This window comes from Tachyglossus aculeatus, chromosome 1 (genome assembly GCF_015852505.1).
Source record: "Tachyglossus aculeatus isolate mTacAcu1 chromosome 1, mTacAcu1.pri, whole genome shotgun sequence".
Taxonomy (NCBI): Eukaryota; Metazoa; Chordata; class Mammalia; order Monotremata; family Tachyglossidae; genus Tachyglossus; species Tachyglossus aculeatus.
In genome coordinates, this window is record NC_052066.1 from 71,405,991 (window position 1) to 71,422,186 (window position 16,196).

General features: G+C 47.5%; 1 protein-coding gene across 1 annotated transcript in view; it reads left to right on the forward strand.

Annotated features, from left to right (window-relative positions):
• RUBCN (rubicon autophagy regulator) overlaps positions 1 to 16,196 on the forward strand; it is a 121,874-nt gene that overhangs the window by 33,224 nt on the left and 72,454 nt on the right. Inside the window, exon 2 of the mRNA XM_038742812.1 lies at positions 2,762 to 2,915. Coding sequence (XP_038598740.1) covers positions 2,762 to 2,915 — 154 coding nt within the window. The remainder of the gene's footprint in view (positions 1 to 2,761; positions 2,916 to 16,196) is intronic.

The following is a 16,196-nucleotide window of genomic DNA, read 5'->3' on the forward strand; positions in this document are numbered from 1 at the left end:
TCTAGTCCTGGCTCCATCCCTTGTCTGTCGTGTGACCTTGGGGAAGTTGCTTCACCTCTCTGTGCCTCGGTTACCTCGTCAGTAAAATGGGGATTGAGACTGTGAGCCCCACGTGGGACAGGGACTGTGTCCAACTGGGTGTATATATCCAAGTGCTTAGTACAATACCATGGTAAGAGCTTAACAAATACCGCAAAAGAAAGAAAGAAAAAAAATCCCGCTCCCCTGACTCTTAAGTCTGTGCTCTTTCCACTAGACCATGCAGCAACTAGGGGTTCCAGAGGGGTCCTATAGGTTGCCCCTGTTTAAATAACACTCAATCAACACTCCTTTCCTCTCCTGCCCAGGCCTGAGTAAGACTGTTGGACAGAGGCCAGTCATACGAAGTTGTATGTTTTGTTGTTTTTTGTTGCTGAATTATACTCTCCAAGCATGTAGTACAATGTTCTGCACACAGTAAGCACTCAGTAAATACGATTGAATGAATGAATGTTTTTGCTTCTCCGTGATTTGCCTGGAGCTTAGAAAATGGATGAATACCTACATCATCATCAATCGTATTTATTAAGCGCTTACTGTGTGCAGAGCACCGTACTAAGCTCTTGGGAAGTACAAGTTGGCAACATATAGAGACAGTCCCTACCCAGCAGTGGGCTCACAGTCTAAAAGGGGGAGACAGAGAACAAAACCAAACATACTAACAAAATAAATAGAATAGATATGTACAAGTAAAATAAATAAATAGAGTAATAAATATGTACAAACATATATACAGGTGCTGTGGGGAAGGGAAGGAGGTAAGATGGGGGGATGGAGGGGCGACAAGGGGGAGAGGAAGGAAGGGGCTCAGTCTGGGAAGGCCTCCTGTGTGACTTGCCCAAAGTCACACAGCTGACAATTGGCGGAGCTAGGATTTGAACCCATGACCTCTGACTCCAAAGCCCAGGCTCTTTTCCTGAGCCATGCTGCTTCTCTATTTATTGAGAAATTTTTCATTCTATTTATTTATTTATTTTACTTGTACATATCTATTCTATTTATTTTATTTTGTTAATATGTTTGGTTTTGTTCTCCGTCTCCCCCTTCTAGACTGTGAGCCCACTGCTGGGTAGGGACCGTCTCTATATGTTGCCAACTCTACATACATATATGCCTCGGACATACAGAAAACTGTATGTCGGATTTTCAAAAGAGGTACTGCTACACGTCGACGTCTCAGCATCCTCTCGGTTTGAACCCCCTCCCCATCTCCAGTGATCTTGTCAGGTTGCTTCCCTTCCCGTGAGGGTCTCTTTGTGAGTCAGATGCTTTGTTTTGCTCCGGGGATCGCAGGGTTAATCCATCAGTGGTGTTTATTGAGCGATTACTGTGTGCAGAGCGCTGTACTAAGTGCTTGGGAAAGCAGCGTGGCTTCATAATAATAATAATAATAATGGCATTTGTTAAGTGCTTACCATGTGTGAAGCACTGGTCTAAGCACTGGGGGAGATACAGGGTGATCAGATTGTCCCACGTGGGGCTCACGGTTTTAATCCCCATTTTACAGATGGAGCAACTGAGGCCCAGGGAAGTTAAGTGACTTGCCCAAAGTCACCCAGCTGACAAGTAAATACGATGATTCCAATCCTGACTCTGCCACTTGTCTGCTGTGTGACCTTGGGCAAGCCAATTAACTTCTCTGTGCCTCAGTTACCTCATCAGTAAAGTGGGGATTAAAAGTGTGAGCCCAGTGTGGGACAACCTGACAAGTAAATACGATGAGTTCTAATCCTGACTCTGCCACTTGTCTGCTGTGTGGCCTTGGGCAAGCCACTTAACTTCTCTGTGCCTCAGTTACCTCATCAGTAAAGTGGGGATTAAAAGTGTGAGCCCCATGTGGGACAACCTGATTATCCTGTACCTCCCCCAGCGCTTAGAACAGTGCCTGGCCCATAGTAAGCGCTTAACAAATACCATCATTATTGTTATTATTTTTACAGTGCAACAGAGTTGGTAGGTGCAATCCCTACCACTCCATTATCTTGTATCTACCTCAGTGCTTAGTACAGTATCTAGAGAAGCAGCATGGCTCAGTGACTCCCAGGCTTGGGAGTCAGAGGTCATGGGTTCAAATCCTAGCTCCTCTGCTTGTCAGCTGTGTGACTTTGGGCAAGTCGCTTAACTTCTCTGGGCCTCAGCTACTTCATCTGTAAAATGGGGATTAAGACTGTGAGCCCCACGGGGGACAACCTGATCACCTTGTATCCTCCCCAGCACTTAGAACAGTGCTTTGTGCATAGTAAGCACTTAAAAAATGCCATTATTATTATTATTATTATTACAGCACATCATTATTATTATTATCAGTATTATTATTAAGAACTTACAGTCTACAGGGTCCCAACAGATGAGATTCCTTGTGTCCTCTTCATGTCCTAAATTCTCCCCTGGATTGACATAGGAAACCAAGTCACAGAGTGGCTAAAAAAGCAAGTCTATGGCTGAGAAAGCAATAGGATTAAGGAGCGTTTGTCTGTCCCCTTCTAGACGTGAAGCTCCTTGTGGGCAAGAGACACGTCCACCAACTCTGTTACATCGTTAAAAAAATAACGGCATTTGTTAAGCGCTTCCTGTGTGCCAGGCACTATGCTTCTCTCCCAAGCGCTTAGTACAGCGCTCTGCACACAGTAGGCGCTCAATCAATACCAGTGACTGATTGATTGCTAGCTAGGGCTTTCAGCGAGGCCAAAGGACTTGTAAAATATACTTGATGTTTTTGCAGGAAAGAACACTGGAAGCTGCTGGGCAATTTGAAGACCACCGTGGAAGGTTTAGTTTCCTCCAACACCCCTAATGTCTGGTCTAAATATGGTGGCTTGGAGCGGCTCTGCAGGGACATGCAAGACATCCTCTATCATGGGCTCATCCATGACCAGGTATGTTGCCGTGTTGCGACAATCACGTAGGAGAAAAGTAGAGGAAAGAAGCAGCCACATTAAAGAGGGGAGTCAGGCAGTCAATCATATTTATTGAGCACTTACTGTATGCAGAGCACTGTACTAAGGGCTTGAAAAGTGCAATTCACCAACAGAGATAATCCCTCCCCTCAATCAATCAATCAATCAGTCGTATTTATTGAGCGCTTACTGTGTGCAGAGCACTGTACTAAGTGCTTGGGAAGTCCAAGTTGGCAACATATAGAAACGGTCCCTACCCAACAGTGGGCTCACAGTCTAGAAGGGGGAGACAGAAAACAAAACAACACATATTAACAAAATAAAATAAATAGAATAGATATGTACAAGTAAAATAAATAGAGTAATAAATATTTACAAACATATATACATATATACAGGTGCTGTGGGGAAGGGAAAGAGGTAAGGCGGGGGGGTGGAGAGGGGGAGAAAGGTGATCACATTATCTCATGGGGGGCTCACAGTCTTTTCTCCATTTTACAGATGAGGGAACTGAGGCACAGAGAAGTTAAGTGACTTGCCCAAAGTCACACAGCTGGCAATTGGCAGAGTCCGGATTTGAACCCATGACCTCTGACTCCAAAGCCCGGGCCCTTTCCACTGGGCCACGACAGTGTAGAAGGGGGGAGACAGACATAAAAATAAGCAAACAGGCATCAGTAGCATCAGTATAGATAAATAGGATTAGAGGTATATATACACATCAGAACAAGACAAACAGGCATTAATATAAATAAATAGAATTGTAGATATGTACATGTATGCACAGGTGCTGTGGGGTGTAGAGCAAAAGGAGCAAGGTGGGGCCAGTTGCGGGGAGGGGAGACAATGAATGTAAATAAATAAAGTATAGCTATGTGTATAAGTGCTGTGGGGATGGCGTGGCGGGGGGCTTGAATAAAGGGAACGAGTCAAGGTGACACAGAAGGGAGTGGGAGAAGAGGAAAGGGGGTCTTAGTCAGGGAAGGCCTCTTGGAGATGTGCTTTGAAGGTGAGGGAGAGTAATTGTCTGTTGGATTTGAGGAGAAGGAGCGTTCCGGGACAGAGGCAGGACATGGGCGAGAGGTCGGCGGTGAGATTGGTGACATTGAGGTACAATGAGAAGGCATTAGAGGAGCCAAGTGTGCGGGCTGGGTTGTAGTAGAAGAGTAGCGAGGTGAGATTGGAGGGGACAAGGTGACAGACTGCTTTAAAGTCGATGGTGAGGAGTTTTTGTTTGATAGGGTGGTGGGTGGGAAACTACTGGAGTTTCTTGAGGAGTGGGGAAACAGGATTAGGGAAGCAGAGTGAAGTATGGTTTGGAGTGGGGAGAGATAGGAGACAGGGAGGTCAGCAAGGGGGTGGTCGGAGAGGAGACAGCGGGAGGGATGGCGAGGGTTTGGATCGGAGCAAGTTGACGGGACCTGTGCAGGGGGAGGGGGATGATGGTGCCGGGACAGGGGGACAGGGATGAAGGGAGGGGGAGTTGGCATGAGGGGAGGGGGTGAATGCCGGAGGGCAAGACTGGGATGGGCTGACTGGGGGCGGGGGATTGAAGGGCCACGGTGGGTCCGGTGAAGCATTATGGTTGAGGTAAAAGACAGCAGTAACTCCGTAATCCAGTAATACCCTGAGGAGATGGTTTAATTGTCCTTGGGTCCTTGAAGGTGAAGAGGCCAGTGTTTAGAAGGATCCTGAGAATTGTCCTTGAGAGTGAAGAGACCAGTGTTTAGGAGAACCCTGAGGAGGTGGTTGAATTGTCCTTGGGGCCTTGAAGGTGAAGAGGCCAGTGTTTAGAAGGATCCTGAGAATTGTCCTTGAGAGTGAAGAGACCAGTGTTTAGGAGAACCCTGAGGAGGTGGTTGAATTGTCCTTGGGTCCTTGAAGGTGAAGAGGCCAGTGTTTAGAAGGATCCTGAGAATTGTCCTTGAGAGTGAAGAGACCAGTGTTTAGGAGAACCCTGAGGAGGTGGTTGAATTGTCCTTGGGGCCTTGAGAGTGAAGAGACCGGCGATTAGGAGTGAACAGACTGGGTTGATGTGAATTTAGGTGAAATCAGGGGCTGAGGAGTTGTGAAGGCAGGCCGCCATCAAAATATGAAACGTAAAAATGTATGAACCTGGGCTCTTTCCACTAGGCCGTGCTGCGTCCGTCACTTTCTCCTGTGACTCTCGGGAGAGTCAGAGGATAAATGCCCTGTGGCACCTCATTCTCCCCATTTCCAGGACCGCATTTGAGGAAGCGGCTTGTCCTGCTTTCTTCCTTTCATGGATTTCTGGTATATTAAGGTCCCTTTCCCCGTACCGCACTTCATTCCTGACTGGAATTCCTAGGTGAAAGCAAGGAGCTCTGGGAAAGAAAGGGGCAAGAAACTGACCGGAGTGAACAGACCGGGTTGAGGTGAACTTAGGCGAAATCAGGGGCTGAGTAGCTGTAAAGGCAGGCAGCCATCGAAATATAAAATGTAAAAATGTATGAACCTGGGCCTCTGTCACCTGGGAGTTAGGCAGCCACACCTGTGGGACAACCTGATCACCTTGCAACCTCCCCAGCGCTTAGAACAGTGCTTTGCACATAGTAAGCGCTTAATAAATGCTATTATTATTATTATTATTGTTATCTGACTGCAGGGAAAGAGGGAAGATGAAGAAAATGGCTGCTTATCTGCCGCAGTAGATCGGGAACGAAATATCCCGTAGTTCTGGCAGGCGAGCAAACGATGAGGCGGCAGTTCCGATGGCTGATGACCTGATTAGGTACAAGCTAATCAGGTTGGACACAGTCCATGCCCCACATGGGCTCACATTCTGAATCCCCATTTTACAGATGAGGTAATTGAGGCACAGAGGAGTGGAGTGACCCGCCTAAGGTCACACAGCAGACAAACGGTGGAGCCGGGATTAGCACACAGGTCTTTCTGACTCTTGGGCCCATGCTCTAGCCACTAGACCCTGCTGCTTCTCTGCTTCTTCTGCTCACGTGGTTGCGGCAGCTCTGAATGATCCAAAGACACACAAGAAATCCTGGCAGGAAGGTAGAAAGGGTGTCAGAAAATGGAAAGCAAGAGCGATTATTAACAACAATAATAATAATTATGGTATTTGTTTAGCAATTACTGTGTGCCAAGTACTGTTCTAAGTGCTGGGGTAGATTCAAGGTGATCAAGTTGTCCCACTTGGGGTTCACAGCCTTTACCCCCATTTTGCAGATGAGGGAAGTGAGGCCCAGAGAAGTGAAGTGGCTTGCCCAAAGTCACACAGCAGACAAGTGGCAGAGCCGGGAATAAAACCCTCCGCCTCTGACTGCCAAGCCCGGGCTGTTGCCACTAAGCCACGCTGCTTCTAACATTCCCTTGGGTCTGACAACTTACTATTTTGGAAAGCAGCATGGAAGTACTAGTATTAGTTGCAGTAATAGTTGCTGTACTATTTTTGGGGTCCCCAGTTGCTGTGGGGTACTGTATTTAGGCACTTGGGAAGTGCCTAAATATATATATATATATATATATATATGTATATATACATATATATACAGTCTATAACTAGACTGTATATATATATATATATATATACACATATATATATACATATATGTATATATATATATGTGTATATATATATATATATATATACAGTCTATAACTAGACTGTAAACTCATTCTGTGCAGGGAACTTGTCTGCTAATTCCATTATATTGTACTCTCCCAAGCACTTAGTACAGCGCTCTGCACATAGTAAGTGTTCAGTAAATACCACTGATTATAACTCTGAAATAAGTGAGTTGAGCAGACATGTATATGTGAGTGTCAAGGACTGTGTCCAACCTGGTTATCTGGTACGTAACCCAGTGCTTAATACGGTGCTTGGCACAGAGTAAGTGCTTACCAAGTACCGTTTTTAAAAATTTAGTTCATAGTGCTTGAGGTAGCTGACGGATTAGTATTAATTCATGATTCTGGGAAATTAATCAAAGAAATCTTGTTCAGAGTGGGTTTTTAGGAGGGGTTTGAATGTTATTATAATAACTGTGGTATTTGGTAAGCCCTTACTATGTGTCAAGCATCGTACTAAGCGCTGGGATAGGTACAAGTTGTTAAGGCCCTGCTGAGAGCTCACCTCCTCCAGGAGGCCTTCCCAGACTGAGCCCCTTCCTTCCTCTCCCCCTCGTCCCCCTCTCCATCCCCCTCATCTTACCTCCCTCCCTTCCCCACAGCACCTGTATATATGTATATATGTTTGTACATATTTATTACTCTATTTATTTATTCTACTTGTACATATCTATTCCATTTATTTTATTTTGTTAGTATGTTTGGATTTGTTCTCTGTCTCCCCCTTTTAGACTGTGAGCCCACTGTTGGGTAGGGACTGTCTCTATATGTTGCCAATTTGTACTTCCCAAGTGCTTAGTACAGTGCTCTGCACATAGTAAGCGCTCAATAAATACGATTGATGTTGATGATACAAGTTAATAAGGTCAGACACAGTCCTTATCCCCTAAGGGGCTCACAGCCTAAATAGGAGGGAGAACAGGGTGGCAGGCAGCTTGGCTTAGTGGATAGAGCACAGCCTGGAAGTTATGGGATCCGGGTTCTGATTCTGGCTCCCCCGCTCATCTGGTGTTTGACCTTGGGTAAGTTACTTCAATCAATCAATTGTATTTACTGAGCGCTTACTGTGTGCAGAGCACTGTACTAAGCGCTTGGGAAGTACAAATTGGCGACAAATAGAGACGGTCCCTGCCCAACAGTGGGCTCACAGTCTAGAAGATTTTCAAGCACTTACTATGTGCCAAGCACTGTTCTGAGGGCTGGGATGGATACAAGGTGATGAGGTTGTCCCATGTGGGGCTCACAGTCTTTATCCCCATTTGACAGATGAGGGAAGTGAGGCCCAGAGAAGTGAAGTGACGTGCCCAAGGTCACACAGCTGATAAGTGGCGGAGCCGGGATTAGAACCCACGACCCCTGACTCCCAAGCCCGGGCTCTTTCCACTGAGCCACGCTGCTATTTCTACTTCGCTGCTACTTCACTTCTCTGTACCTCAGGTACTTCATCTGTAAAATGAGGATTAAGCCTGTGAGCCCCATGTGGGACGTAAACTGTGTCCCACCTTGTATCTTGCTCCGCATTTAGTATGGTGCCCTAAATCAATCAATCAATCAAATTTATTGAGCGCTTACTGTGTGCAGAGCACTGTACTAAGCGCTTGGGAAGTCCAAGTTGGCAACATATAGAGACGGTCCCTACCCAACAGCGGGCTCACAGTCTAGAAGGGGGAGACAGAGAACAAAACCAAACATATTAACAAAATCAAATAAATAGAATAGATATGTACAAGTAAAATAAATAAATAGAGTAATAAATATGTACAAACATATGTACATATATACAGGTGCTGTGGGGAAGGGAAGGAGGTAAGAATGCTTACTTAAGCATTTAAGTAAGTGCTTAAATACCTTTTTTCTTTAAAAAAAAGGCACTTTACAGAAACTGAGGCACAGAGAAGGTAAATGACTTGCCTGTGGTCGCACAGCAGTTAAGTGGCTGAACCAGAATTAAACCCTGCATCTCCGACTCCCTGGGAAAGCTGTGGTCTGTCTGATGGGATGTAGGGAGTTCCAGGCCAGAGGAAAAGTGTGAGCGAGGAGATGATTCTAGATTTGAGAGCCAGGTACAGCTAGAAGATTGGCTTGGAAAGAGTAAAGAAGGCAGTACAGTGCTCTGCACACAGTAAGCGCTCAATAAATACGATTGATGATGATGAAAAGAAAAGAAACCTAAGGTGGGGCCCGGTGGAAGAGAGCCTTGAAGCCAATTGTGAGGAGTTTTTTTTTTTTTGGTTTGCTTTTGTAGTTTTTGATAATAATTGTGGAATTTAAGCAGTTGCTGTGTGCCAAGCACTGGGTGTAGGACTGGGGTAGTTACCATCCAGTCAGATCAGAGACAATCCCTGCCCCTCATGGGGCTCACAGTTGGATGTAAGAGAAGCAGCGTGGCTTAGTGGAAAGATCCCGGGCTCGAGAGTCAGAGGACATGGGTTCTAATCCCGGCTCCGCCGCTTGTCAGCTGTGTGACTTTCACTTCTCTGGGCCTCAGTTCCCTCATCTGTCAAATGGGGATTAAGACTGTGAACCCCCCGTGGGACAACCTGATCACCTTGTAACCTCCCCAGCGCTTAGAACAGTGCTTTGCACATAGTAAGCGCTTAATAAATGCCAATATTATTATTATTACCCCAGTTCTTAGAACAGTGCTTGGCACATAGTAAGTGCTGAACAAATACCGTAATTATTATTATTATTTTGTAAAGACTCAGGGAGCAAATGGAGGGTTTGGAGTTGAGGAGAGATGCAAACTGAGTGATGCTTCTGGAAGTTGATCTGGGTAGCAACTTGTAGTATAGGTTGGTGGAGGGGAGAGGCTTGAGGGGGCGGGCAGGCTGGAGTCTGGTAGACCAGCAAAAAGGCTGATGTAATAGTCTAATAATAATAATAATAATAATAATAATAATAATAATATTTGTTAAGTGCTTACTGTGTGCCAGGCACTGTACTAAGCGCAGTGATGGATACAGGCAAATCAGGTTGGACACAGTCCCTGTCCCATGTGGGGCTCACAGTCTCAATTCCCATTTTACAGATGAGGAAACTGAGGCCTAGAGAAGGGAAGTGACTTGCCCAAGATGACACAGCAAACAAGTGCAGCGTGGTTCGGTGGAAAGAGCCCGGGCTTTGGAGTCAGAGGTCATGGGTTCAAATCGTGACTCCGCCTCGTGTCAGCTGTGTGACTTTGGGCAAGTCACTTAATCAGTCAATCGTATTTATTGAGTGCATACTGTGTGCAGAGCACTGTACTAAGCGCTTGGGAAGTACAAGTTGGCAACATATAGAGACAGTCCCTACCCAACAGTGGGCTCACTTAACTTCTCTGGGACCCAGTTACCTCATCTGTAAAATGGGGATTAAGGCTGTAAGCCCCATATGGGACAACCTGATCACCTTGTAACCTCCCCAGCACTTAGAACAGTGCTGTGCACATAGTAAGTGCTTAATAAAGGTCATCATTATTATTGTTATTAAGTGGTGGAGCCGGAATTAGAACCCAGGTCCTTCCGACTTCTAGGCCCGTGCCGTAGCCACTAGGCCACACTGCTTCTCCCTTTGTGTCTAGGGATAGTGTCCACCGACTCTGTTGTATTGTACCTTCCCAAGCGCTTAGTCTAATGTTCTAATGTTGTTTGTTTTTTAGTGGTATTAAGCACTTACAGTGTGTCAAACAGTGTTCTAAGCACTGGGGTAGATAATACACTAATTAGGTTGGATGCAGTCCAAGTTGGAGGGAGAACAGGAGAACTGAAGCACAGAGGAGTTAAGTGACTTGCCCAAGGTCCCGCAGCAAGCAGTTGGCAGAGCCAGGATTAGAACCCCTGTCTTCTGACCCCCAGGTCTGTGCTCTTTTTATCCTAAGCCTTGCTGTTTGCAGACAAAGTGGAAGGAGCAGTAGGAGAGTTGAGAGGGTGAAGATGGTAGGGAGGGATGGAGAACAGAAACGAGTGATTTTAGGAGGGGAGAGGGGAGAGGGTTAGAGGCCCAAGTAGAAGGGGTGGATTTAAGGAGCCGGGGGGGGAATCATCTTCCTCTTGGGAGGCAGCTGGAAAGCAAGAGAAAGATGAGGCAGGAGTAGAGCATCGGGGAGTTGATGGGGAAATTTGAGGAAGTTCGTACCTGGTTCTCCTCTTATCTCTCCGGCCGTTCATTCTCAGTCTCTTTTGCGGGCTCCTCCTCCCCCTCCCATCCCCTTACTGTAGGGGTTCCTCAAGGGTCAGTTCTTGGTCCCCTTCTGTTCTCCATCTGTACTCATTCCCTTGGTGAACTCATTCGCTCCCATGGCTTCAGCTATCATCTCTACGCCGATGACACCCAAATCTACATCTCTGTCCCTGCTCTCTCTCCCTCCCTTCAGGCTCGTGTCTCCTCCTGCCTTCAGGACATCTCCATCTGGATGTCTGCCCACCATCTAAAGCTCAATATGTCCAAGACTGAACTCCTTATCTTCCCTCCCAAACCCTGCCCTCTCCCTGACTTTCCCATCACTGTAGATGGCACTACCATCCTTCCCGTCTCACAAGCCCGCAGCCTTGGTGTCATCCTCGACTCTGCTCTCTCGTTCACCCCTCACATCCAATCCATCACCAAAAACTGCCGGTCTCACCTCTGCAACATAGCCAAGATCCGCCCTTTCGTCTCCATGCAAACCAATACCCTGCTGGTTCAATCTCTCATCCTATCCCAACTGGATTACTGCATCAGCCTCCTCTCTGATCTCCCATCCTCCTGTCTCTCCCCACTTCAGTCTGTACTTCACACTGCTGCCCGGATCGTCTTTGTGCAGAAACTCTCTGGGCATGTTACTCCCCTCTTCAAAAATCTCCAGTGGCTACCAATCAATCTGCACATCAGGCAGAAACTCCTCACCCTGGGCTTCAAGGCTGTCCATCCCCTGGCCCCCTCCTACCTCACCTCCCTTCTCTCCTTCTCCAGCCCAGCCCGCACCCTCTGCTCCTCTGCCACCGCTCACCTCCTCACTGGGCCTCGTTCTTGCCTGTCCCGCCATCGACCCCCATCCCACGTCCTCCCCCTGGCCTGGAATGCCCTCCCTCCCTCCCCACATCCACCAAGCTTCCTCCTTTCAAAGCCCTACTGAGAGCTCACCTCCTCCAGGAGGCCTTCCCACACTGAGCCCCCTCCTTCCTCTCTCCCTCCCCATCTCCCCCCCACCTCCTTCCCCTCCCCACAGCACCAGTATATATGTTTGTACAGATTCATTACTCTATTTTAATTGTACATATTTACTATTCTATTTATTTTATTTTGTTAATATGTTTTGTATTGTTGTCTGTCTCCCCCTTCTAGACTGTGAGCCCGTTGGTGGGTAGGGACCGTCTCTCTATGTTGCCAACTGGTACTCCCCAAGCGCTTAGTACAGTGCTCTGCACACAGTAAGCGCTCAATAAATATGATTGAATGAATGAATGATGGACTTGAACTTACCAGTAATTGGCAAGGTCATCAGGGTTTGGAGAGGGAGGGAGTTGGGGAATTTGAGAGGGAATGATTGAGGGAAGGAGGTGAAGGTTTGGAAGAGCTGAAGATGCTTACTATGTATCAGGCACTTTACTAAGCGCTGGGGTAGTAAGCGATTAGTGGTTACTAATCTACTAAGAGAAGCAGCATGGCTCAGTGGAAAGAGCACGGGCTTTGGAGTCAGAGGTCATGGGTTCAAATCCCAGCTCTGCCAATTGTCAGCTCTGTGACTTTGGGCAAGTCACCTAACTTCTCTGTGCCTCAGTTACCTCATCTGTAAAATGGGGATGAAGACTGTGAGCCCCATGTGGGACAACCTGATAACCTTGTAACCTCCCCAGCGTTTAGAATGGTGCTTTGCACATAGTAAGTGCTTAATAAATGCCATTATTATTATATAATTGCTTTGGTCACAGTCCCTGTCCCACATGGGGCTCACAAGTCTCAATCCCCATTTTACGGATGAGGTAACTGAGGCCCTGAGAAGTGAAGCAGCTTGCCCAAGGCCACACAGCAGACAAGCGGCGGAGCTAGGATTAGAACCCAAGACCTTCCAATTTCAAGGCCCGGGCTCTATCCGCTACACCATGCTGCTTCCCAACTGTATTGTTCTTTCCCAATCGCTTAGTAGAGCGCACCGCCAGTACACCATGCTGCTTCCCAACTGTATTGCTCTTTCCCAAGCACTTAGTAGAGCGCACCACGCATCGTAGGCGCTTGGTAAATATCGACTTAGAGGGATAGTAGAGGTGTCAAGCAGAAATCAGGGTTGAATGAAAGCATGGAAGTGTGACTCTGTAGTAGTCATCCCTGGATAGCCTGGATTTCTGCCAGTTACGCTCAGCTGTCCAGTTGCAGAGGCAGAGGAAATGGAGACCGTGGCGGTGATCAGGCAGAAACTCCTCACCCTGGGCTTCAAGGCTGTCCATCCCCCCATCTTACCTCCTTCCCTTCCCCGCAGCACCTGTATATATGTATATATGTTTGTACATATTTATTACTCTATTTATTTATTTATTTTACTTGTACATATCTATTCTATTTATTTTATTTTGTTAGTATGTTTGGTTTTGTTCTCTGGCTCCCCCTTTTAGACTGTGAGCCCACTGTTGGGTAGGGACCGTCTCTATTTGTCACCAATTTGTACTTCCCAAGCGCTTAGTACAGTGCTCTGCACATAGTAAGCGCTCAATAAATACGATTGATGATGATGATGATCCAGGGCTTAGGGTGGGAGGTGCCAGAGTGACGAAGGGACGGCGGGGGCAGGGAGCTGAGGTCACGAAGAGGGTGTGTGCACTTGGGCATCAAGGGATGGCCGACAGTATTATAATAATAAGAATAGTGGTTTTTATTAAGCACTTAACTGTGTTCCAGACACCGTACTAAACGCTGATGTGGAGACAAGCAAATCGGGTTGGACATAGTCCCTGCCCCCCGTGGGGCTCACAGTCTCAATCCTCACTTTCTGGATGAGGTAACCGAGGCCCAGAGAATAATAATAATAATGATGGCGTTTATTAAACGCTTACTATGTGCAGTGCACCGTTCTAAGCACTGGGGAGGTTACAAGGTGATCAGGTTGTCCCACGTGGGGCTCACAGTCTCAATCCCCACTTTCCGGATGAGGTAACTGAGGCCCAGAGAATAATAATAATAACAATAATAATGGCACTTATTAAGTGCTTACTATGTTGAAAGCACCGTTCTAAGCGCTGGGGAGGTTACAAGGTGGTCAGGTTGTCCCATGTGGGGCTCACAGTCTCAATCCCCACTTTTCAGTTGAGGTAACTGAGGCCCAAAGAAGAATAATAATGATGGCATTTATTAAGCGCTTACTATGTGCAAAGCACCGTTCTAAGTGCTGAGGAGGTTACAAGTTGATCAGGTTGTCCCATGTGGGGCTCACAGTCTCATTCCCCACTTGCCGGATGAGGTAACTGAGGCCCAGAGAATAATAATAATAATAATGATGATGGCACCTATTAAGTGCTTACTATGTTGAAAGCACCATTCTAAGCGCTGGGGAGGTTACAAGGTGGTCAGGTTGTCCCATATGGGGCTCACAGTCTCAATCCCCACTTTCCAGATGAGGTAACTGAGGCCCAGAGAATTATAATAATAATGATGGCATTTATTAAGTGCTTACTATGTGCAAAGCACCGTTCTAAGCACTGAGGAGGTTACAAAGTGATCAGGTTGTCCCATGGGGGGCTCACAGTCAATCCCCATTTTTCGGATGAGGTCACTGAGGCACAGAGAGTAATAATAATAATGGCATTTATTAAGCGCTTACTATGAGAAAAACACCGTTCTAAGCACTGGGGAGGTTACAAGGTGATCAGGTTGTCCCACGGGGGGCTCACAGTCAATCCCTATTTTCCAGATGAGGTAACTGAGGCCAAGAGAATAATAATAATAATGATGGCATTTATTAAGCGCTTACTATGTGCAAAGCACCGTTCTAAGCGCTGGGGAGGTTACAAGGTGATCAGATTGTCCCACATGGGGCTCACACTCTTAATCCCCATTTTACAGATGAGGCTCACACTCTTAATCCCCATTTTCCAGATGAGGGAACTGAGGCCCAGAGAAGTGAAGTGACTTGCCCAAAGTCTCACAGCTGACAATTGGCAGAGCTGGGATTTGAACCCCTGACCACCAACTCCAAAGACCGTGCTCTTTCCACTGAGCCCCGCTGCTTCCCTTGCCGAAGGTCACAGAGGGGACAAGCGGCGAAGCCGGGATTCGAACCCATGACTTTCTAACTCCCGGGCCTGTGCTGTAGCCATTACCCCAGGCTGCTTGTCATTCTAGGTGAGGCCATGTGGCCTGGGATGGGCAGAATGGGTCTAGAGTACGGAGGTCACCGTCGGGGGCGAAGACTGAATGTGAGGGGTAGGGGGTGCGGGGGACATGGCAGCTTATCGTATATTAATCAATCAATCAATCAATCGTATTTATTGAGCGCTTACTATGTGCAGAGCACTGTACTAAGCGCTTGGGAAGTACAAATTGGCATCACATAGAGACAGTCCCTACCCAACAGTGGGCTCACAGTCTAAAAGGGGGAGACAGAGAACAGAACCAAACATACCAACAAAATAAAATAAGTAGGATAGAAATGTACAAGTAAAATAAATAAATAAATAAATAGAGTAATAAATATGTACAACCATATATACATATATACAGGTGCTGTGGGGAAGGGAAGGAGGTAAGACGGGGGGATGGAGAGGGGGACGAGGGGGAGAGGAAAGAAGGGGCTCAGTCTGGGAAGGCCTCCTGGAGGAGGTGAGCTCTCAGCAGGGCCTTGAAGGGAGGAAGAGAGCTAGCTTGGCGGATGGGCAGAGGGAGGCCATTCCAGGCCCGGGGGAGGACGTGGGCCGGGGGTCGATGGCGGGACAGGAGAGAACGAGGCCTAACGGTGAGGAGGTGAGCGGCGGAGGAGCGGAGGGTGCAGACTGGGCTGGAGAAGGAGAGAAGGGAGGGGAGGTAGGAGGGGGCCAGGGGATGGACAGCCTTGAAGCCCAGGGTGAGGAGTTTCTGCCTGATGCGCAGATTGATCGGTAGCCACTGGAGGTTTTTGAGGAGGGGAGTAATATGTCCAGAGCGTTTCTGGACAAAGATAATCCGGGCAGCAGCATGAAGTATGGATTGAAGTGGAGAGAGACACGAGGATGGGAGATCAGAGAGAAGGCTGGTGCAGTAGTCCAGGCGGGATAGGATGAGAGCTTGAATGAGCAGGGTAGCGGTTGGGATGGAGAGGAAAGGGCGGATCTTGGCAATGTTGCGGAGCTGAGACCGGCAGGTTTTGGTGACGGCTTGGATGTGAGGGGTGAATGAGAGAGCGGAGTCGAGGATGACACCAAGGTTGCGGGCTTGTGAGACGGGAAGGATGGTAGTGCCGTCAACAGAGATGGGAAAGTCAGGGAGAGGACAAGGTTTGGGAGGGAAGACAAGGAGCTCAGTCTTCGACATGTTGAGCTTTAGGTGGCGGGCGGACATCCAGATGGAGATGTCCTGAAGGCAGGAGGAGATGCGAGCCTGGAGGGAGGGGGAGAGAGCAGGGGCAGAGATGGAGATCTGGGTGTCATCAGCGTAGAGATGATAGTTGAAGCCGTGGGAGCGAATGAGGTCACCAAGGGAGTGAGTGTAGATTGAGAACAGAAGGGGACC